The 25233-nt window shown below is 37.6% G+C and overlaps 1 protein-coding gene across 1 annotated transcript in view; it reads right to left on the bottom strand.

Annotated features, from left to right (window-relative positions):
- RADIL (Rap associating with DIL domain) overlaps positions 1-25233 on the bottom strand; it is a 113827-nt gene that overhangs the window by 30557 nt on the left and 58037 nt on the right. The window contains exons 6-7 of the mRNA XM_027874652.1: positions 17066-17226; positions 12120-12232 (exon numbers count right to left, since the gene is read on the bottom strand). Of these exons, the coding sequence (XP_027730453.1) occupies positions 12120-12232; positions 17066-17226 (274 nt within the window). The remainder of the gene's footprint in view (positions 1-12119; positions 12233-17065; positions 17227-25233) is intronic.

Below are 25233 nucleotides of genomic sequence, written 5' to 3'. Positions count from 1 at the left end.
CCCCAAAAAACGAAAAACTGACCTAGAAAACAGACCCAGGAAACACAATGTGAGAATCACTGGACTACCTAAAAGCCATAATCAAAAGGACCTGGACAGCATCTTTCAAGAAATTATCAAGAAAAACTGCCCTGATATCCTGGAACCAGAGGGCAAAATAGGCACTGAAAGAATCTACTGATCACCTCAGGAAAGAGATCCCAAAATAAAAACAAGAGATAGATAATGTAATCTAAAATAAAGAATTTTTAAGAAAGCCTAAAAAGGAAAAAGGGAAAAGAAACCAAAACTTAATTCAAAATCAAACCTGTAATCAATACAAGGTGTTTCTGGCAAGTGCTTGCCCATGTTGCTTCGTGCAACTTCATTACAGCCTTAGTTCTGAACACAAAGCATGCACACTTTGCACTGTGCATGCCCTCAGGCCACATAACGCCAACAAATGCTGCTGCAAGGGAAAAAAGTTTAAGAGGCCCTGCCACAGACAAAGAAGTAATATCAATAATACTAAACATATATGCACCAAGCGGTATAGAATCCAAATTCTTAAAGGAGAAATTAAGTGAGTTATAGGTTCACGACCAAACAAGAGATAGCATTACGAAATGTAAAACAGATAATTTTGATTATATTAAATTAAAAAAGCTTTTGTACAAGCAAACCAATGCAACCAAGATTAGAAGGAAAGCAGAAATCTGGGAAACAATCTTTATAGCAAGTGTCTCTGATGAAGGCCTAATTTCTCAAATATATAAAAAACAGTCAAATTTATAAGAATACAAGTCATTCCCCAACTGATAAACAGTCAAAGGATATGAACAGGCAGTTTTCAGAGGAATCAAAGCTATATAATATATAGTAGGAATATGAATAAGTGCTCTAAATCACTTTCATTAAAGAAATGCAAATTAAAACAACCCTGAGGTACCACCTCATCCCTATCAGATTGGCTAACATGACAAAAAAGGGAAATTATAAATGTTGGAGAGGATGTGGGAAAATTGGGACAGTAATTCACTGTTGGTGGAGTTGTGAACTGATCCAACCATTCTAGATAGCAATTTGAACTATGCCCAAAAGGCAACCAAACTCTGCATACCCTTTCATCTAGCAATATCACTACTAGGTCTGAATCCCAAAGAGATCACAAAAAAAGGGAAAAGGACCTACAAGTGCAAAAATATTTACAGCAGCCCTTTTCATGGTGGCACAGAATTGGAAACTGAGGGGATGCCCATCAACTGGGAAATGGCTGAACAAATTGTGGTATATGAATGTAATGGAATACTGTTGTGCAGTAAGAAACGATGAACAGGCAGATTTCAGAAAAACTTGGAAAGATTTGTACGAACTGATGCAAAGTGAAATGAGCAGAATCAGGAAAACACTGTACACGGTATCAGCAGCATTGTGGGATGATCAACTATGAAAGACTCAGCTCTTCTCAGCAACACGGTGATCCAAGACAAATACAAAGGAATCATGAAGAAAAATGCTATCCACATCCAGAAAAAGAACTGATGGATTCTGAATGCAGATCACAGCATATTTTTTTTTTTTGCTTACTTTATTCTTTTTCATGGTCTTTTTCCTTTTGATCTGTTTCTTCTTTCACAACTGTGACTAATAAGGAAATTTGTTTTACATGACAGCACATGCATAACCTATATAAAACTGCTTACCATTTTAGGAAGAGAGGAGAAGAGGAAGGGAGAGAAAATATTTGGAACTCAAAATTTTGTAAAAATGAATGCTAAAAATTGTCTTGACATGTAAATGGGAAAAAATACTATTAAAAAGAAAAAAACAAAACAAATAAGAAATCCACCAGAGTCCATGCCACAGAGCTAACAAAGAAAAGAACAACTATGTTTTATTATCAGTTGGTATAAATGGTATTCAATTCAGCTACTATGGAGGAAAGAAAAACCAGGTATCATGATACCCCCACCAAATGACCTTATACTTATTTTACATATACTTACATTTATCAACATTGTTTCCCCTGACAGAATTTAAGCTCCCTGAGGGCAGATGCCATCTACATTTGTCTTTGTATCCCAAGAGCCCAGTCTCTTGATTGGTACCCCAAAGGAATCAGGAGAAAGGGAAAAAATTTACATGTGAATCAAAAAGTAAAAATCCTAATTCCTAGTAAGATTCTTAGTAAGACCCTAAACCCCATTATAAACAGGTGAAGCCAAGTCACAGTATAAGTTTTAACTACACTTTTCATGGAAACATGCTTCTTCCCAGTCAAATGAGACCTAATTTCTATATTCCCAATCTATCTGCTTGGTAAAGAAATTCAGGCCATGAAACTTCTTTCCTAAGGACTGCTAAAAGGAAGCCTTTTTATCCCTTCCCTAAGTTGGTTACCATACTCTGGACTCAGTCCGATAGCAAGCTGGTCCTTAAGAGAGCCAGCTGGTCCAGGAACCTGGTTTAAATGAGAAACTCAACCCCATGCAGATTCAAGAGCTTCATAATTTCCTTCTGTCCTTTAATATTCCTGCTGAGAAGCTCCTACAGATTGAGATATGCCTCTGCCAGAGGTCTGGCCAACTAAAACTAAATGTTTACCTCTGGGTGGTTTCTAAGCATGGAAAACTTGAACAAATAAAAACAGATTTATCACAATAAGGTCTGTCAATTTTTGATTGTTCTCTGTGTCCAAGTTGCTCCACAGCCTACCCTGGCTGTTAAAGTGCTCTTGGACTTGGCTCAAGAGAGAAGAGGGTTTATTTTTGGCTTGCTACCTTTTTGACAGATGTACAACTAGACAGGACACAAAGAGGGACAGGAACAGGAAAAGAGGAATTAGGACTTTTCTCCTTCAATTTATTTCTAGTTCCCAGAAAAAACATTTTGTTAAGTATAAACTGGTCTCCTGGTTTCACTCACTTCAGTCTGCATCAATTGATACAGGTCATCTTAGGTTTCTCTGAATTCATCCATTTTGTCATGTATAGTAATTATTGTACAGTAATATTCCATTACATTCATGCAGTGATTCCCCAATAGATAGGTACCCCCTTTATTTCCAGTTCTTTGCTATTCAAAAATATCTTGCAGAAATTAAAGTTAAACTATTAGACCCAAGGGGAGGCAGAACAAAAGCTGTCAAAAGCTACTCTAGCAGCTGCTGCCTCTGCTCTAGTAACAGGCAATCGAGAGTTGAGAAATTTGTAAACGACAGTACTGATGGTGAAAGTGGTCACCACTGCTGCACATCTATATTCTTAGGTGGTCTGTCTAGACACCTTGCTATACGACTAAACTCCGCAACCCTGATTTCCCAGACTGAGGTCCTGTTTACTTGTAAAGCGGTATTATGTACATTACTCAGGCAGCTGGCTGATATGTAAGAGATTCAAGATACTTAGTTGCGAAAAAAGAACGTCTCAAATGAGTACAGATCATGGCTTGGGTGTGGCCAGAGAAATGAAAAGGCTTAGTAATGAAATTTGAACTTACTGGTCAAAGCTAATATGCCATGGTTCAATGACATACCATCACAGATCTATTAAATCTTCCCATTATGAATGGATCCAGAAAGGAAGAATAATTTACTGTCCTCAACCCTCACAGGATCCAGTTTCTTCCAAAATGTGTTTCACCTCTGAAAATATTTTCCCCAAAGCAACTACTGCTTTTCCTATAATTCCTGAAGAGTTAAGTCAGAGTTAACATAGTTACAAAGGAGACTAAAATAGATAATCTTGGTGAAGGACCCATTAAATTATGACTGCCTCAATTCATATCACAGTGTCTGGTAAGTAATTTCTATGACCAAATTTTCTAACTGCAAACCAGCCTGTCTCCCACTGGGGAATGAAAATCATAATCAATGAAATCAATAAATAATATCAGCAAGCTGATATTATTTATCAGGAAATGTATACATGCCTATACATATTTATGCATATTCTATTAATATATATAAATTATATAACATATAATACTTTCTCCCTTTGCTTGGATTTTTGTGGTTTAAATTCTTTTTTTATATATTAGAAGTTTATTGTCTCTCTCTCCCCCTTTTAGAATCTGAAATTAGCATCCTCATGTAGATCCTTGAAGGAAAAAAAACTATTAACATTTCCATAAGGCCTTTGATCCTCACTTGAAAGAATAAAATTGAACGAATAAATTCATGGTCACTTTCCAGACACTGGACAGGCAACTAAGAGGCAGTTACAATGATTTATACATACATACACACACATTTAGCTACTAGCCTTTATACAGATGTAGCTTCAATTGCTGGATGTTTTCATGTTTCTCTTTAGTCACTTTTCCTGTCTAGATCAGCACAAGGAGATAGATAAAAGTCTGCAAGCACTGGGGACTGGGTCTAGCCAAGAGGGTTCAGAGTACAACCTTCCAACTAAAACTATGTACTAGGATGAGAAGCAGTTGAAGATCTAGCAGGGATGGACCCAACAATATGTAAAGAGCAAGAAGAGGAGCCAATGGCAGCTCTGTTGCTCTGACCCCAGAATTGGGTCACTGATCTATATCCAGTGTACAAAGAAAAATCCAGCTTGAAGTAGCTGACCTGCAGCTTCATACCAGAGCAAGAACTCGTTGAAGGCCTGAGTCTATACTGAAAAGGAGCAATAGCAGAAGCAGGAGCAGCTCTGCAGCTAACCCAGAGGTCCTGTCATATTCAGCTCCCAGGTCTATCAGAGGCCTGAAGCTAAGTAACTAGGGCAAGGGGCTCAGATGAAGAGGGAACACATCCTGTTCTGTTACTCTGATTCTGAAGAGCTTTCCAGCCAGCTCACAGAGACTGGGGACAAATCCCCAGATAGGGACAGCCTACTGGAGTGCAAACCAAGGGCAAGCCTACAGTTCTATCACCCAGGCCCAAGAACCAAGTCCTAATAAGAAGTCCAACTTGGGAAACAAAACTGGAAGAATGAATAAAAAAAAAAGATTCTCACAATAAAGAGTTATTAAGGAGACAGGGATGCTCAAGACAAACCCAGATTAAGAGAATGACTCTAAAACATCTTTACGCAAAACCTCAAAGAAAAACACAGTCAACTAGAATTGTTAAAAGGAATACAGTTTTTTAAGCTAAAAAAAAAAAGCTTAAAAATAAGTGTGTCTGAGTAAAGAACTGAAAAAAAAAAAGGGAGTTTCAAAGGAAAGATGTGAGTGGGAAGAGAATTAACAACTTAGCAGAGGTTAGTGGTACAAGACCTTACTTAAATAACAGAAGTTTTGAAGAATCTGAATAAATCAAAAAGAAATATTAAAACAAAGTAAAAAAAACTGAAAAAAGAGAATAAAATATCTTATTACAAAATCATTTAACAATGACTGGACTATCTGAAAAGCCATGACCAAAAAAAAAAAAAAAAGCCTAAACATTTTGTTTCAAGAAATTATGAAAGCATACTGCCCAGGTCTATTGGAACCAGAGGGCAATGTGAAACTAGAAAGATATCTACCAGTCACCTCCTGAAAGAAACCCCCAAATGAAAACTCCCAGGAACATCATAACCAAAATTCAGAGCTTTGAGGTCAAAGAAAAAGTACTACAAGAAGCCAGAAAGTTTCAGTACCATGTAACCATAGACAGGATCACAAAGATATAGCAGATAGCAGGTAAAAGAACAGAGAACATGGAAAAATAACATCCTAGAAGGCAAAAGCAAAAGGCTTATAACTAAGAATAACTTAACTAGTAAAACAGTATAATTTTATGATGGGTTTTTTTTTTTAAATAAAATAAAGAATTTCTAAATAGACCTGATGAAAAGACCACAGCTGGGTAGAAACTTTGAAATACAGGAGTCAAAAAGAAACACAAAATGTAATATGTGAGTGAGCAATAAGAAATAACTAAACAAAGATTAAGTGTTTATATTCTAATAGAGGGAAATAATAAAAATATCCCCTCCTCAAGGATCCTAATGTCATCCGAAATCACAAAGGGAGTTAAATAAGATAGAGGTCCTAGGAATGGTTTTATATTTTGATTAATTTAAGAGAAGGAAAGGAAGAAAAGGTAATACACTGTGAAAGAAGGGTGTAGAACTTATCTCACATAATTGAGGTATGTAAGTATAAGATTAAACAAACAAGGAGGAAGGTAGAGGGACCAGGAAACCCTTCAACCTAAATTTCACCTGAACTGGTCAAAAATGCTTGTGTGTACACATACACATAGAGTTTGGTACAAAAATGCATTTAACTCAATAGCGAAACAGAAAAGGAAGAGGTGAGGAGAAAGTAGGAAAGAGAGTAGGCGGAGACACAGACAGACAAAAGATATATGAAAGAAAATTAATGGCTAGAATAAAAATCTTGGAGGAGTAAAGAAGGAATGTGTTCAAGGCCAGAGAGGTTAAAATGTGTTTAGTGGGGGCGCAGAGCCAAGATGGTGGAGTAAAAGCAGTGACTTGCTTAAGCTCTCCCCCAAACCCTTCCAAATACCTGTAAAAAATGGTTCTAAACAAATTTGAGAGCAGCAGAACCCACAAAAAGACAGCATGAAACAAATTTCCAGCCCAAGACAACCTGGATGATTGATTGGAAAGGTCTCTTGCGTCGGGCTGGGAGAGGAGCGCAGTTCAGTGTGGGCTATGCAGTTCAAGACCAGGCTTCAACAAACCTGAAGCAGGTCTCAGGGGACTGAATCACTAGCAGCTGTGGTTGTTTCCAGATTCTCAACCCACAAACACCAAAGACAACTTCAAAGGTCAGTAGGAAAGGTCTGTTGGACCTGGGTGAGAGAGGAGCTCAGTCCTAGCGCAGCCCAAGGGCAGTGGCTGCTTTTGGAGCTCTAGGCCCACAGACAGTGAGGGGATCAAGCAGCTGATCAGAGGGGGATTGCAGGGATCTCTTTGCTGGTGCTGAGGCAGGATTCTCTTGCTTTTGTCCATGTTTGGATCTGGGTTGCAGTCCCGGGTGGCAGTCCCAAGGGGAGGAGGAGTATGGCGTGGTAGAGCTTGTGGTGGCAGTGGACAAGTAATCTTCCTCACAGCTCAAAGGTAGAAAAGAGTGCTTGTGGTCACTCATATACCAGAGCACAGGCCGGGAAAGGAGTACACACCTCGCCTTTGATTATACCACCTTGGAAGAATTGAAAATTTACAGGTTCCTAGAAGTATTTCTGAAAATAGCTGCACCCCTGAAGCTTAGGACAGTACATCCTCCACAGTGGAAGCCCTACCTTAACAAAGAGTTTAAAAATCCAGTAATTGGCTGGGAACATGAGCAAACAGTGCAAAAAACTCTCAGACTACAGAATCTAACTTTGGTGACAAAAAAAGATCAAAACATACAACCAGAAGGAGACAACAAAGTCAAAGCTCCTACAACCAAAGCCTCCAAGAAAAATATGAATTGGTCCCAGGCCATGGAAGACCTCAAAAAGAATTTTGAAAAGCAAGTAAGAGAAGTAGAGGAAAAACTGGGAAGAGAAATGAGAGTGATGCAAGAAAATCACGAAAAACAAGTCAACAGCTTGCTAAAGGAGACCCAAAAAAATACTGAAGAAAATAACACCTTAAAAAAAAAGACTAACCCAAATGGCAAAAGTCCAAAAAGGAAATGAGAAGAATGGCTTAAAAAGCAGAATTGGCCAAATGGAAAAGGAAGTCCAAAAGATTACTGAAGAAAATACTTCCTTAAAAATTAGAATGGAGCAAATGGAAACTAACGACTCTATGAGAAATCAAGACATTATAAAACAAAACCGAAATAATGAAAATATAGAAAACAATATGAAATATCTCAATGGAAAAACAACTGACCTGGAAAATAGATCCAGGAGAGATCATTTAAAAATTACTGGACTACCTGAAAGTCATGGTCAAAAAAAGAGCCTAGACATCATCTTTCAAGAAATTATCTGACCCTGGGCAAGTCACTTAATCCCAATTGCCTAAAAAAAAAAAAAAAAAGAAATTATCAAGGAAAACTGCCCTGATATTCTAGAACCAGAGGGTAAAATAGAAACTGAAAGAATCTACCAATCACCTCCTGAAAGAGATCCCCAAAGGAGAACCCCTAGGAATATTACAGCCAAATTCCACAGTTCTCAGGACAAGGAGAAAATATTGCAAGCAGCAAGAAAGAAACAATTCCAGTATTGTGGAAATACAATCAGGATAACACAAGATTTAACAGCTTCTACATTAAGGGATCAGAGGGCTTGAAATATGATATTCCAGAGGTCAAAGGAGCTAGGATTAAAACCAAGAATCACCTACCCAGCAAAACTGAGTATAATCCTTCAGGGGAAAATATGGAAATTCAATGAAATAGATGATTTTCAAGCATTCTTAATGAAAAGACAGAGCTGAACAGAAAATCTGACTTTCAAATACAAGACTCAAGAGAAGCATGAAAAGGTAAACAGGAAAGAGAAATTATAAGGGACTTACTAAAGTTGAACTGTTTACATTCCTACATGGAAAGATGATATTTGTAACTCATGAGACCTTTCTCAGTATTAGGGTAGTTGGAGGGAAAATATATATTTATATATAAAGGGATGAGAGAGAACTATACTGGGAGAAGGAGAAAGGGAGAGGTAGAATGGAGTAAATTATGTCACATAAAACAGACAAGAAAAAGCTTTTACAGTGGAGAGGAAGAGGGAGGAGGTGAGAGGGAATGAGTGAATCTCATCAAATTTGGCTTAGGGAAGGAATAACATATACACTCAACTGGGTATGGAAATCTATCTTACCCTACAGGAAAACAGGAGGAAGGCAGGGATGACAGAAGGGGGACAGCAGATTTGGAGAGGGGGTAATCAGAAGCAAACACTTTTGAGAAGGGACTCTCAAAGGAGAGAATAGAATAAATGGGGGGTGGGATAGGACGAAGGGAAATATAGTTAGTTTTTCACAACATGACTATTATGGAAGTGTCTTGCATGACTACACATGTATAACCTATATCAAGTTGCTTGCCGTCTCAGTGAGGGTGGGTGTGGAGGGAGGATGGGAAAGAATTTGGAACCCAAAGTTTTAAAAACAAATGCTAACATTGTTTTTACATGCAACTGGGAAATAAGATACACAGGCAATGGGGTATGTAAATCTATCCTGCCCTACAGGAAAACAGAAAGGGAAGGAGTAAGAGAAGTGGGGAGCGGGGTTTGATAGAAGGGAGGGCAAATTAGGGGAAATGATATTCAGAATGCATGCCATCTTGGGATGGGGGAGGGACGACATGGGGAGAAAATTTGGAACTCAATTTTGTGGAAGTGAATGCTGAAAACCAAAAATAAAGAAAGAAAGAAAAATAAAATGCCTTTAGTAAGCAGCAGGGATGAGCTACTTTAATAAGCAGCTCATCTTCTGAGATAGGTGATAAGGAAGAGAGAGAGAGAGCATAGTAATTTTAAAAGGAGGAGAGAAGGAAGGATTATAGGATAGTTACTTTGTTTTTCCCCATTTAACAGTATTTTATTTTTTCCAGTTACATGCAAAGATAGTTTTCAACATTTACTTTTACAAGATTTTGAGTTCCAAATCTTCTTCTCCCTCCCCATCTTCTCCAAAAAGGCATGCAATCTGATATAGGCTATACATGTGCAATCATATTAAACATATTTCCACATTAGTCACGTTGTGAAAGAAGAATCAGAACAAAATGGAAAAACCACAGGGAAGAAAAAAACAAAAAACAAAAAAGAGAGAAAATAGTATGCTTTGATCTGCATCCAAATTCCATAATTCTTTCTCTGGACATCAACATTTTCCATCATGAGTCCCTTGGAATTGTCTTAGGTGACTGTACTGCTGAGAAGAGCTAAGTCTGTCAAAGTTGGTCATCGCACAATGTTCTCCTGGTTCCACTCATTTCACTTTGCATCAATTCATTTAAGTCTTTCCAAGTTTTTCTGAAATCTGCCTGCTCATCATTTCTTATGGAACAACTTCATATATCACAACTTGTTCAGCCATTCCCCAACTGATGTGCATCTCCTCATTTCCAATTCTTTGCCACCACAAAAAGAGCTACTATAAATATTTTTATACATATGGGTCCTTTTCCCTTTTTTATGATCTCTTTGGGATACAGACCTAGTAGTGGTATTGCTAGATCAAAGGGTATGCACAGTTTGACAGCCCTTTGGGCATAGTTCCAGATTGTGGAGAGTTACTTTGGAAGGTGTCAGTCTCAGTGAAAGGAGGGTCATCTGCTATGGAAGCGAGGGAAAGAAAGAGAAAACTAGAAAACAAGAGAAGGAGGGAAGTGGGTGAAGAAGACAGGAAGGGAGAGAGGGGAGAATGAGGGAAGAAGGAAGGGAGAGAGGAAGAAAGAAGAAGAAAGAAAGTAAAAGAAAGAAGAGAGACAAAAAGCAGAAAGAAAGGTAAGGTCCTGTGACTGGTATCTATGCAAGGAAAAGAGAAAAGAGTCAGGGAAGCAGAGGTAAATTGCATTGAGCACAGAGCATGTTATAATAGAACAAGACAAAAATAAATATGTAATTAAAGATCAAAGCTTTGAACGAAATAAACTCACCCATAAAAGAGGAAAGCAGAATCAAACAATACGTTGTTTACAAGAAAACACACTTTAAACAAAGATTCACATAGTTAAAATAAAGGGCTACAGCAAAATCTACTACACTTTATTAGATCTTGCACATCCTCCTTTGTAGCTAACCTTAAGTAAAGTAGGAATTATTCCAGTCCCATACTTTCACCCTCTTTAACCAATTACTGAACTCAAAGATTCAAAAAAACAGATCTGGAAGTAGAGGTGGCAGATAACATCTTGCTCTCCAGCAATCCCCATCCTCATACCCCCTCAAATGAAGAATCATCTCCAAAAAAGAAAAGAGACTTTCCCTATACAAAAAGAGAAAGTTGGGAAGCGATCTTTGAGGGGACTGGTCTATCATCACCCTAGTCTGAACACAGATTAGGAACATGGCAGCATCCTGCTCTAGCCTCTAGCCAACTGTTTAGAATATCTTCTTAATGTATCTCTTCTACACATGAGTCTTGTCTATTGGATTCCTCCTCTTCCTATCTCCAGTGTAGATCCTGGGTTACCACATAATCACTCATTTGGAGAAGCATTTGCTGTCAAATGTAGGAATTGAAATGGGTAGGAGAAGCAGATTAAGTCTCTTTTCCTATTTTAAAACTCAAAAATCACACAAAGAACTCTCATTCCAACTGCTGCAGTGAGTGGCCATGACTTAGATCTCTGAAAATCCTTCCAACTCTAGAGTTCTATAAGTCTATGATTCCATAGAACTTGGGAAATTTTCTGGAATCAAAGAAACACTGAGTCACAAAGGGAGAGTAAATTCATGGGTATAGATGGAGTGTCATCAGTTTTTTTACAGATACCAAAAAGGATTCTTCATTAACATGAAGTGGGAACAAGATTCTTGTGGAGGGTTGAGGGTGTTGGGGGGTGGTAGGAATGTAGCTGAATAAATGTTTCTTTCCAAAAGATAGGTGACTATAGTCAAATAATTTCCCCTCTGAAGTTTTGCTTGAATAGGAACTATAAAGATTTTTCTATAAAGAAAACTATGACTGACTCCAGATCAAATAATTCAATTTCATCAAAAAATATGTCCTGTATAGGATGCTATCAAGAATGTCCTTGTCCTACTGCTACAGTAGCGAAAGGACATAGGTCATAACTACATTAACCAATCAATCTTTGCTTCGTTCATGCTTTATGCTTCTTATCATTCATGCACTGAATCTAAAGAGCATGTCATAATTTTGGAAAGAGGAAATACATATTAGGATCTAACAACAGAACACAAATGAATAAGGGTATTGGGGGAGGGGCAAGAGAGTAAAGATCAGGAAGAGAAGTAGAGTCTGTTTCTTTCTTTGTTGCCCAAAGGAGTCCTAGTAGAATTAGTATAACTGAACATTGCCCCTGATTCAATTTTGTCATAAGAGATTAATGAGAAAGAGGGTTTCTGAACGGAGAGTAAAGTCTCTGGGTTAGTTTCAAGGATGTATGGACCTTGTTATTAGGTCATTCTCTCCATAATTACTACTATGTGTCAAATTTGTGTCTGTATGATGGACACAAGTTAAGAAGATGTCCTACACAACCCAATGGAGAGCCTCAACTCTTGTGAAGTTTAAATGAGCTGACAATACCTTAGAGATGTAATACACACACTGCTGGAATGTGTACATGATCACTTCCTCTAAAACTGTCATGGCTTCCTCACTGGCTGTGATGGTTGAAGAAAACAGTGACTCCTTAGAACCTAAAAGGAAACAGCAACACATAGTGTGAGGACAGGAAAGGAAGGGTAAACATCTCTAAGGTGAGTGAAAAAGAATTCAGGGCTGAAAGTGGTTTTGGCCACAGTCAGACCAAACCGAATTTGTATCAGCTCGTTAGAAGAAACTAATAGGCAAATTGTAAACAAAATAGGGTACCATCTGTACCTCATGCATTTTTTGTAATGAGATAACCCTACTAGTGGGTAAGGGACAAAACAGATTTTAACCCAAATCAGGAGAAATACTGCCAAAAAGACAAATTTCAGTTATGGACATATGATCCAAAGAAATACAATGAAAGGTTTCAAAAGAAACCACCAAATCTTTCAAATTAGAATATTTTAAAAAATAAATGAGGGGGGAACCTCTCTTTTATTTATATTCTTTCACATAGGTTTTAGCAGATGATGTTATTTCTACTTCTCAGAAGGGAGATGGCATCTCCCCAAATCATGTGATGCTCCCAACCTAACAAAAGGAGTTAGTAGTAGCGTCAGAAGCAAAACCAAGGCTCTTCCTGCTCTTTCCTGGCAGCTCTCAAGTCAAACTGGGATGTCAAATATGCAACAGGATCCTTGAAACTATTCTGTTCTTTAATCACTTAAACCAGAACACCAATGAAGAACTGAAACTCTACCTTGGTGTTGGATAATAAAAAAGAACACTGTATAAAGTGGTTAGCAAGGAACAATCAAATCCTGAATTATTAAAATATTAATGGAAACTCAATATATCCCATGTGCATCCGGATCTTGCTGTTTTCCTTCCCACAGGACTTTCATCCCAAGTAGATACTGGTGACCTCTCCTCATCCCTAATCCTGAAAGCTCATTCCAACAGCTCTACAGAGCACTGTTTATTCACTCAGCACACATGAAGGCACTAGGGAGCTAAAGTCCTGTCAAGCTTGCCAAACCAGCCCCACCCTTGGTTTTTCCCTATGTAGCCAAACGGCACATTCCTTTCCATTATCCAACTGAGCTTTTCCACAAAGGTACAGCCAGCAACCATCTCATGTCAGATTTCTGCAGAAGTTTTGCTGCTGCTCACTTATTTGGTTGTTAATATCCTGCTGGTTGGGTATTAAATCCCATCTACAATAACCCTTCTGCTGGTCTTCACCTCATTTAATTATATAAACTAATCCTGCAGAATGACGATAAATTAATATTTCTTGCTAGACAGTATAAGTACAAATAACTTATTTGAAAGTGTGAGTCCAGCATTCCAATAAAGCACAGGATTCATACACCACAGAATATGGTATAGAGGGGCCAATGTACTCCTGGGATATAAGGTAAGTTGTTCATTATTTAATTCCATTAACTCATGCTTTTCTGCCCTGAAAGACTTTCTGAAAAGCTCAATTCAAAATCTATTGTATAACTATGAGGTGTCAAAGGAGTAGACAAGAAGGCTAAAAGAACTGGATCTAACAAAATTAACAGCTTAATTATAAATATTTATCTCAGGGATTTTCACAGAAACACAGATCACTTCATTGAAATATATTCATTACTAGTGTGCCAGGCATTTCAAAGAATCTTCACTATTGCTTTATAGACCAATCAGATAACCTCACGCATACTGTAAGATGACAAACAAGTCACTTGCTATCCATCTACAGTCTATACTGGCTTCCAGAGACACTGACTAGGACAAATCTTGCTTTCTGTTCACAGGCTATGACCGATTGTTTGGGCTACATTTGAGAACTGACTAATTCTAAGTGCCCAAATAAATCAGCACCAAGGGCTGAAGAGTGATCCAGAAAAGCCTAAAAGTATAAAATGAATGTGCCAGAAACATATAAAATAAACAATGTGATGAATCTCTTTCTTTTATGTACCTGTATGTAAAATAAGAGTTCCTTCTTACAAAAGTTTCAGACTAACACTTTAGGTAACTTCTCTAGGTTGTAAAAAACGGTATTTTAAACTCTCTCAGGACATGACATCTTTGTTTTTAAAATTCTTCTCACAGATATTTCCTGTGGGTCAAGAGGCTAAAAAGCTGATTTTAACCTTTCCTTAGCCCTCTTGCTGTTGCTATTTTTTCTTCTAAGTTCTTTGGAGTCTGCTATTATCATAACATTTATTTGTCTAACTTTCAAAAATCCTGCCTCTGCTTCCCACCACTCCATTTTCATGCCCAAAAGCTTCCCTTATTCTACAATTTTCCTTACTAAGTATGAGAGTTGAGGGTCAAATGATAAGACTAGCAAGTTGCTAACAATCTATAAAGATCTAAACCCTATTCAAGCCATAAACCCAAGAATTATCTCCCTGACAGTATTTATGGTTTTCTTCTCTTGGAGGTGGTTCAGACAAAAAAAAATGACTAAAGAAACTGACCTTTTTCTCTGCACTAAACCACTGGCTCCTCAGTTTTATGAAGACATCCTTTTTCCATGAAAAACAGCAAACCACATAGCCAAAAAAATCCACCATTTAACTCTTTGAGTAAGGAAAGGGAAAACCCAGGAGCAGGCCAACCAAAAATCATTTTAAGAGCCCTATCTATGTTATTATGTCTTGCAGAATACCAATAAGAAGAGGACTATGAAAGAGAAATTTAGTGTAAAAGTTTATGAATTTGAAGTGTAAAAGAGAAAAGGAATCCAGTTTCCAAAGCTTATGATAGGATATGAAGCAATGCTATCACTTTCCCAATGTTATGACTGTCTCCCTAATTTGGATCCAAAGTAGCTAAATAACACTCCCACAAACATTTCATCAAGTCCTTCTTAACAATCTGGGGTTTTATAGATTTTCTTGAGTCAGACACTGCTCCAGATGCTCTTGCATGTCAAAGCCCCAACTGGTATCTCCTTTGGAGCTGGGGTCTCTAAAGGGCTCTGAGAGTAACCCATTCCCAAGGGGGCCAGATGGTCTTTGACAAAATAAGAACAACTCCTTAAGATATGAAGAATATTAAATGTCTATCGATGTTGAAAGCTGAATTGGAATAATCTCCATAAAGCAGGCAGGGCAAATTCTAAGGACACCAGGTCACTAGACAGAATTTCCAGGGGGTTGGACCTCCCCAACAGAAGGGACCAAAAGGCAGAAATTATTTCATAGGACAACAAAGACATTACCTGAGTGGTTGCCCAAGCTTAAAGTTCTTCAACAGATTTTCTCAAAAAACTTAAAGGACCTATGTCTAAGTATGAGGAAACATTCTACCATTTCACTGTCCATTGGCCAAACTATACATCGGCACTATATATTTTTTGTTGCTCAGTCATTTCAGTTGCGTCTTGACTCTTTGTGACCCTATTTGGGGTTTCCTTGGCAAAGATACTGGAGTGGTTTGCCGTTTCCTTCTCCAGCTCATTTTACAGATGAGGAAACTGAGGTAAACAGGACTTGCCTCAGGTCACATAGCTAGTAAGTGCCTGGGGCCAGATTTGAACTCAGGAAGATGAGTCTTCCTGATTTCAGGTCCGGCATTCTATCCACCACACCACCTAGCCGCCCCCTAAATTTTTTGAGCCTGTGGGAAAATAACTTATTTTAAACTCTCATCAGGAAAGAATGCCCTCCCCTCCTTTACATATCATATCAGTACTAGAAACCTAGATAACCAAAGTCCTAGAAACCTTCTAGAATGCTGTACGGTCTCTCTTCCTTGACTACAAATAAAAAGAGAAAAGAAACTGCTAAGAAACCATAACATACTGAGGGAGGAGCCTGGTTAGTCCTAGCCACTCATAGTAACTAGGATCTGTCACCTCCTACTGGACTAGAGTGATTATTTCCTCCATACCAGCCTCTTCACCTCCCAAAAGCCTCTTTCAAAGAGCAATAGTATCAGTCCTATCCCCAAGTAAACTAGTTTGCCATTCCTCAGATTTTTCCCACAGGCTGGAAAATGAGGTTAGCAGAGCTCAAGAGCAAGAAAGCCTGGAATAACTCCCCAGCTGGCATTTACCTCGACCTAGGTCTCTTTGAACATGGCTCCTCTTCCACCCATTTTACAGGCTAGGTGTGCAAGTCTAAGGGAATGCACTTGAGACACAGGCTCTACCAAGAGAAATTAGCAAACTCCCCACAAGCAGATGATCTGCCACCTTCCTTGTCTATGCAGTCTCTACTCCAAACCATGGCTTCCAAAGGGCTCCAAGCAGAATGCCTCAACTGCCCAGTTGATTCTGCCATGAACAGGTTGATCTTATCTGTTAAGAAATTTGTTTCTATTTGGTACCCACTGCACAGAGCCAGACTCTCAGCTACAAGGTTGCAATCACTGAGGTTATTTTTAACAGTTCTGTTCCTTTATCAGGTACTTAGCAATCCAGGATCCTACTGAGTGTCTATGTATGGCATGCTGAGCACTGAGGGTTTGTTTATTTTTACTGGGTTCTCTAAGATGGGCTCTGTTGATTTCTCTCAGGGATATTCAGCTGTATACACAGACTGAGGGCACAATGAAGTCAATGGCAGTTTGGATACTCAGAATTTCCATAGCTATATCACACTTTAGTTCTTTATGCCTTACTTTGTACAACTGAAAAATGAATACGTTAAGATGATAAGTAACAGGTTTAGCACGCTTATGATTCTGTGAGAGAAAGGTGAAGAGTTAATTCAAATGATTATTTTTATTAGAGCAGAGTTGATAGGTTATGTCTTTTGGCTCCATATAAAAAGACTCCTACACTATGCGTATACTGGGTACAAAGGGAAGTCCTCCCTTTCTTCAGAATTTGTCCACTGAGCAAATTCCTCCTGGGAATGGGGCCATTCAGTCAAGGTGATATGAAACTAAAGCTGCCCAATCAATGTCAAATAATAACAGAAAAATCCTACCTCTGACATCCAGCTCCTCTTCCATGCTCTGGATGTAGAGTGGAGATTTCTGCTGGACAAAGTAAAGGAGCTCAATGGAGTTAGACATCCAGAAAAGAATATGCTGGAGGTCTGGCAGTAGGTCAGCAATGGTGAGACGGGAAAGGGAGACAGGATCCTGGCTAATGAAATACAAAGAGGGAGAAGAATGGTTAGTTAAAATTCAGCCCCGAATGTAAGCCTGCAGTGATGGTATAACCTGTGAAAGGGTTCTAGACCAAAGAGGAGTTGGTCACTCACTCTGAATGAACAGAGTTTTCCAGCAGTCTAACTATAATTGAATCCAATAACAACCCACTAAAACTCTTAAACAAGGACAAGCTGAGAGACTCAACCTGAGTCAGGAACTTACAGAGCTAAGATTAGCAGGGCAGTGAATAGATCTTGCCCCAAATCACACCTCTCTAGGAGCACTAAAAGCTTGCAGGCCTCCAGCCTGAGCTGAGAAAACAGAAGGATGTAAAATGACAGAAACTCAGGCCAGACATTCCCCCTTGAAAGTCTGCAGAGCCCAACACTAACAAAGTCCAAAATAAAGAAGTAAGCTGGAAGAATGAGCAAACAAAAAAAAGAATCACACCATAAAGAGTTATTTTAGTAACAGGGAAGCTAACGACAATAACAGAGGAAGAGAATGACATTAAAACACCTACAAGCAATGCCTTAAAGAAAAAGAAAATGTAGCTTGGAAACAAGTCCAATAAGAATTCCTACTATATCAGATTGTGTGCCATCTTGGGGAAGGTGATGGGGAGGAAGGGGGAGAAAAATTTTAAACTCAAAAGCACATGGAAGCGATTATTGATAAATCAAAATAAATTAATAAAGAAAATAATAATAATAAAAAAGAATTCCTAGAACAGTTAAAATAAGAGATTAAAGACAGCTACAAAATTATTTTAAAAACCAAATGAGAGCAGTGGAGGAAAAAATGAGAAAAGCCAGAGCTTGGACAAATACAAAATCTTATTGAAGAAAACAACTTCTTAAAAATCATAATTGGCCAAATGGAAGCTAATGACTCTATGAGACATCAAAAAATAATAAAACAAATCAAAAAGTCTGAAAAAATTGAAGAAAATGTGAAATACCTCAGGGAAAACAACTAAATTAGAAAATAAATTGACAAATATAATTTAAAATCATTTAGAAAGTTGAAAGCTACAAAAAAAGAGCCTATACATCTTAGAAAATCCATCAGTCACCTCCTGAGAAAAACCCTCAAATGAAAATTCCCAGGAATATTATAGTCAAAATTCAGAGTTTCGTGGTTGAGGAAAAAATACTTCAGACAGCTAGAAACAAAGAATTCAAGACTAAGGAACCACAAGTCAGAATCACACAGGATTTAATAGTCACCACTAATGCAGACCTTGAAATACAATATTCTGGAAGACAAAGGATCTAGGTTTACAACCAAGAATAACCTACTCAACAAAACTAAGTGTAATTCTTCAGGAGGGAAAAAATAGACATTTAGTGAAATAGAAGACTTTCAAGCACTCCTGATGAAAAGCCCAGAACTGAATAGAAAACTTGACATTCAAACAGAAAACTCAAGAGAAGCATAAAAAGGTAAACATGAAAGAGTAATCTTAAGAGACTCAATGATGTTAAATGTTTACATTCCTATATGGGAAGATGAGACACCTAACTCCTAAGAACTTCATCATTATTAAGACAGTTAAAAGGAGTTTACGTAGACAGAGTACATGGGTGTGAGTTGATTATTCTGTAATAATCTCCAAAAAACACCCAAAGAGGTGAGAAAGGGATGAACTGGGATAAGGGAGAAGAGATGTAGGATGGGGAAAGCATAAAAGAAGAGTGCAAGGAAGAACTTTTACAGTGGAGGGGAAAATGATGGAGGTGGGGGGCACAATACTTGAACCTCACTTTTATTGGAATTGGTTTAAAGTAAAAACACACACACAGAGTTAAAATAAAGGGCGTGAGCAGAATCTAATATGCTTCAGCTGAAGTAAAAAAAAAAGGCAGGGGTAGCAATCACGATCTCATGCAAAGCAAAAACAAAAACAGACATAATTAAAAGAGATAATCAGGAAAATTACTTTTTTGCTAAAAAGTCAATGAAGTAATATAAAAAAATTTTTACAGCAAGCATCTCTAATAAAGGTCTCATTTATCAAATATACATAGAACTGAGTCAAATTTATAAAAATAAGAGCCATTTCCCAATTGATAAATAATCAAAGGATACAAACAGGCAGTTTTCAGAAGATGAAATCAAAGCTATCCATAGTCATATGGAAAAATGCTCTAAATTACTACTGATTAGAGAAATGTAAATTAAAATAACTCTGTGGTACCACCTCACACCTATCAGAAATGACAAACGCTAGAAGGAATGAAGGAAAAATAGGTACACTAATGAATTGCTGGTGGAGTAATGAACTTGTCTAACCATTCTGAAGAACAATTTGGAACTATGCCTAAAGGGCTATAAAACTGTGCATACTCTTTTACCCTGCAATACCACTACTAGGTCTGTATCCCAAAGAGATTAAAGAAAAAGGGAAAAGACCTGTATGTACAAAAATATTTACAGCAGCTCTTTTTGTAGTAGAAAAGAATTGGAAATCAAGGGGATGTTCATCAATTGGGTATTAGTTGAATAAATTGTGGCATATGATTGTGATGGAGTACTACTGTACTTTAAGAAATGATGGGGGAGGGCAGTGGTTTAAGAAAAAAAATCCCAATACCTATATGAATTAATGCAGAGTTAAGTGAGAAGAACTGGGAGATCACTGAGCACAGTAACAGCAATGTTGTAATGATGATCAACTGTGAAAGACTTGGCTACTCTGATTAATACAAGATAAGGAATTAATCCAAGATAATCCAAAGGACTCACGATGAAAAAATACTCTCCAACTCCAAAGAGAGAACCGATGAACTCTAAGTACAAACTGAAGTATAATTTTCTCACTTTCTTATTTTTTTTTGGAAATATGGCTAATATGGAAATAAATTTTGCATAATTTCCCATGTATAACTGATATCATATTGCTTGCCCTCTCAGTGGGAATGGGAGGAAGGGGTAAGGAGGGAGAGAATTAGAACTCAAAAAGTCAAAAAAAAAAAAAGTCAAAAATAAATAAATTGAAATATTTTTTAAAAAATCAAAAAAAGTGCCAGCATTATCTGCAATGGGGATAAGCTAGAAAGCTTTCCAATAAGATCAGGAGGTAATCAAGGATTATCCATTATCACTATTATTATTCAATACTGTACTAGAAATTCTAGCTATAGCAATAAAAAGAAAAATAATTAAAAAAATAAAATAGGCAAAGAGAAAATAAAATTATCACTTCTGGCAGATATGATAACTTAGAAAACTCTAGAGAGTAAACTTAAAACCTAACTGAAACAATTAACAATTAACAAAGTTACAGCACATAAAATAAACCCACACATTTCTGTATATTACCAACAAAATCCAGCAGGTGGAGATAAATTCTATTTAAAGTAACTAGAGACTATAAAATACAGGGGAATCTACATGCCAAGATACACACATGAACTATACGAACAGAATTATAAAATACTCTTTAAACAGAGACAGCTCTAAAAAATTAAATATTGTTTGTGGGCAGTCCAAGGCAATATAATAAAAACGACAATACTACCTAAGTTAATTTACTTATCCAGTGACATACCCATTAAACTACCAAAGAACTACTTTATAAAGTTAGAGGGAAAAATAACAAAATTCATCTGCAGGAATAAAAGGCCAAGAGTATCAAGGGAATCAATGAAAAAAAAAATGGAAAGGAAGGGAGCCTGGCAATACCTGATCTAAAACTAGACTACAAAGCCTTCATTTATCAAAACAATCTGGTTATGGGTAAGAAATAGATTGATCAGTGGAACAGATTAGGTACACAATATATAGAAGCAAGAGCATAGTGACCTATTACCTGATAAAGTCAAACACTTCAGCTTTGGCAGCCAGAACTCATGATCTGACAAAAACTATTGGAAAAACTGGAAAACAGTCTGGCCAAAACCAAGTATAGACCAACATTTCACTCCGTATACAAACATAAGCTTGGTTTATGTACTTGGTTTAAATGGAAAGGGTGACAATATAAGCAAATTATAGGATCAGGATAAAACTACCAGTCAGATCTATGGATAGCAGAAGGGTTCATGACTAAACAAGAGTGGTTCACTGGAGGTAAAATGAACAATTTTAAACACATAAAATTAAAAAGGTTTTCCACAAATAAAATCACTCCAACAAAAATTAGCAATTTGGAAATATGCCCCCCAAAGCTATTAAATTGTACATACCTTTTGACCTAGTCATAGTACTACTATGGCTATACCCTAAAGAGATCAAAGAAAGAGGAACAGGACCCATATGTACAAAAATATTTATAACAGCTCTTTTTTGTGGTGACAACTGAAATCTAAGGAGATATTCGCCCACTAATTGGGGAATGCTTGAATAAGTTATGGCATGCAGTGTGATGGAATACTGTGCTATAAGAAACAACAAAGGGCATGGTTTCCAAAAAACCTGGGAATACTTAGATAAATGGATATAAAGTGCAGTTTGTAGAAGCAGAACAATTTACACAGTAACAACAATACTGTAAAGATAATCTACTTTGAAAGATTTAGGAACTCTGTTCAACAAAATGACCACCACAATTCCAAAAAACTCATGATCAACATGCTAGCCACCTCCAGATAGAGAGTTAATGGACTCAGAGAGCAGATTAAAGCACATTTTGAGAGTTTTTTTGTTTCTTTTTTTTTATTATTATGGATATGGCTAATGTGGGAATTTGTTTTGCATAACTATACATATTTTTTTTCTTGCTTTCTCAATGGATGGGGGAAGGGAGGAGGGAGGGACAGAATTTGGAACTGAAAATAAAGTTGAATTTTAAAAATATCATGTCGTGTGGTCAAAGGATACAAGTAGATAAATTTTAAAAGGATATATACATTACAAATAATCAGTTTTAAGATGGCCCTAATTACCAAAGAAATATAAATTAAAATAATTCTAAGGCAACATCTGACACTCACCAAAAAAAGCAGAAATAAGCAAAAATGACAAAACTTAATGCTGGTCAGATTATAAAAATCTGTATTACATTTCTGGGGGAATAGCAAATTTTGGCATTTTTAGAGAGAATAATCTGACAATACACTGTAAGAATTATTAAAATAATCTCACCTCTTTACTCAGTAACTCTATTGTTAGGAATATATGCTAATAACATAAAAAAGAACTCTCTGTTCAAAGACAATAACAGTGACATCATCAATAATTTCCCAAAACTAGAAACAACCTAAATGTCCAACAACTGGAGAATAGATATAATAAACAAGCTATAGTGGAGCAGTGTAATGCAATAAATACTGTAACTCAATTATGAATGAAAAATATGAAGAAATGCATATGCATAAAAAGTGAAGAAAGCAGAATCTACATTAGATGCCTTCTGCATACTAGGCATGGGGGTATAAAGACAAAAACAAAGCCATATCTGTTCTGAAAATCTTATATTCTGCTGGAGGGAAACAACATGTAAAGAGGTAAGTGTATACATGGTAACTTGAGAAGAAAATGAAAATGAACAATTAAGGGAATTAGGAAAAGCTTCCCATATGTCCATAAGCTGGACCTTAGAAAAACTAAGAATTCTGGGAGGCAAAGGTAAGGAGAGAGAACACTGCTGGCATGGGGTGGGAGGTGCTCCGGGGGCGGAGGGGAGAAGAATCTATGCTGAGGTACAGGAAGAGGTGTGAAGTGGGAATTTTGAGTTTGGAAAACAATGAGGAAGCCAGTTTGACTAAAAGGGAGAATCTATGAAGAGGAGCGAAGTGAACTAAGTCCATAAAGGCAGGCCGAAACCAAACTGTGGAGGGCTTTCAGAGCTAAGCTGAGAAATACTATTTTATCCTAGAGGCAATATGGAGCCACTTCAGTGGCTTATGCTCTGGGGTGACGTGGTCAGATCTTTGCTTCTGGAATATTATTTCAGCAGCTGTGTGGAATTAAAAGGGTGTGGCTGAAAGCAGGGAGTCAAAATAAAGAGGCTGTTACAATAATCCAGGAAAAAGTCACGAGAGTCTGAACTGGAGTAGTAGCTGTGCGGGTGACGAGAAGGAGACAGATCTAAGAAATGTAAGGGTGGGATTGGTAAGACTTAACAAATGATTAGATATAGGGCATGAAGGGTAAAGGAGAGGAAATAGCTGATGATGAGACCTAGGCTATGAACCTGACTAACTAGAAGGCACAGAAGTAAAGTAGAACCCTTGAAAAAATGGAATTTAGAGGAAGTGTAGGTTTGCAGGAAGACAGTAAGTTCTGTTTTAGACATGAAGTTTAAGATATTGGGCAACCAGTTGGAGATGTCCACCAAGCAATTAGTGTTGTTAGGTCTGGATATACAGTTTCGGGAATCATCTATGCAAAGATAATTGGACCCATGGGTACTAATGAGAGCAACAGAGAGGATACATAGAGAAAAAATAAAGGACAAATCTTATGGACTCATGTAAAGGAGACTGAACATCAAAGATGATCTAAAGAGACTGAAAAGAAGCAATCAGACAGATATAAAGAGAACCTGAAACCAATATCACAAAAATCTTGGAAGAAGACAATATTAAGAAAGAAGGGGTGGTCAATAGTGTTGAATATTGAAGTGAGGTCAAGAAGAATGGGGACCATGATTGTTGGCCATTGGATTTAACAATGAAAAGATCACTGAAACTGCTAGGCATATACCCCAAGGAATTCACTGACAAAAAGAAAGAACCCATATACTCAAAAATATCTACGGCAGCAAAGAATTAGAAATAAGATAGACGCTTGTTAAATGGGGAAAGGCTAACCCAGTTGTGGTACTTGAAAGTAATAAAATATTTTAAGAAACAATGAAGACGCCTAAGACAGAGAAGAATGATATGACTTACATGAATTAATGCAAAGTGAAAGTAAGCAGAACTCAGAAAAGAATCCAAGAAAAAAGTCACAATGGGTAATTTTTCCAGCCTATGTCAGCAGAGGGAAACAGACTTGAGAGGTCTGGGGATTACAGCTGGCCAGGCACACATTTAGAACACTCCAGAGCCCAGGAAGAAACTATGAAGCAGGGGTAGAAGGAGGTTCCAGAAGTAAACTAAGACACTGCTATAGAGACAGATGCAAAATGGCAGCTTTGTTGCCTATGACTTAGTTTCAGGTCACAGATCCAGGGCAGATGACTTTTGCTGGGAGGGTAGGGGTGGGCCAAGTATGGGGAAAGCAGAAAGTTCAAAAGCAAGCAGCAGTAGTGTAGTTCAACCCTCAGGAGGAAAGCAAGGTCTCAACTGCAGCATCTAGCCCAGCTTGTATAGGAATGAATGAAGGAATCCTAGACCAAAGGGGAACCTGTAATTCTATCACTCTTAACAAACAGAGGCTTCCACTCTGTTCTTGCTCAGGTCCAGACCCAATCCCAAGTCAGAAAGTTGCAAAGCTCAAAACAAAGGGGCAGTAATCACACTTGGCCTCACCACATGTGGCCCTCTAGGTCCTCAAGAGCGACCCTTTGACTGAATCCAAACTTTGTTCTATGAAGTTCAGATTCAGTCAAAGGGCCACACTTGACATAGAGGGCCACATGTGGCGAGGCCACAGGTTCCCCATCCCTGACCTAGGTCATACCACTCTGGGAACACTAAAAGCTTACAGGTCCCCAGCCTTTCCCTGAGATCCTGAAATAAAACAACACTCAATACCTCAAAAAAGCAGTAAAGGATCAGTCCATACCTCCAGAAGTGCAGCAAAGTACAGCCCTAACATCAAGTCCAAAGTCAGGAAGTAGGCTAGAAAAAGGAACAAACAAAAAAAGAACCCCATCACAAAAAACTATTACAGTGGCAGGGAAGCTGAAGCTATAAACCCAGAAGAACAAAATGACTCCAAAACATTCACAAGCAAAGTTTCAGAGAAAAACACAAGCTTGGGCACTAACTCAAATAGAATTCTTGGAGTTAAGAGTTTTAAATGTTTTAATAAATTAAATGAGAGCACTAAAAGAAAAAATTGTAAAAGAAATGAGAGCTATAAAAGAATCAAAAAGGAAGGGGGC

This window comes from Vombatus ursinus, unplaced genomic scaffold, assembly GCF_900497805.2.
Source record: "Vombatus ursinus unplaced genomic scaffold, bare-nosed wombat genome assembly UNPS02014807.1, whole genome shotgun sequence".
NCBI classification, from domain to species: Eukaryota; Metazoa; Chordata; class Mammalia; order Diprotodontia; family Vombatidae; genus Vombatus; species Vombatus ursinus.
Note: the sequence above shows the minus strand (reverse complement) of the source record. Positions and strands in the feature narration are given on the sequence as shown.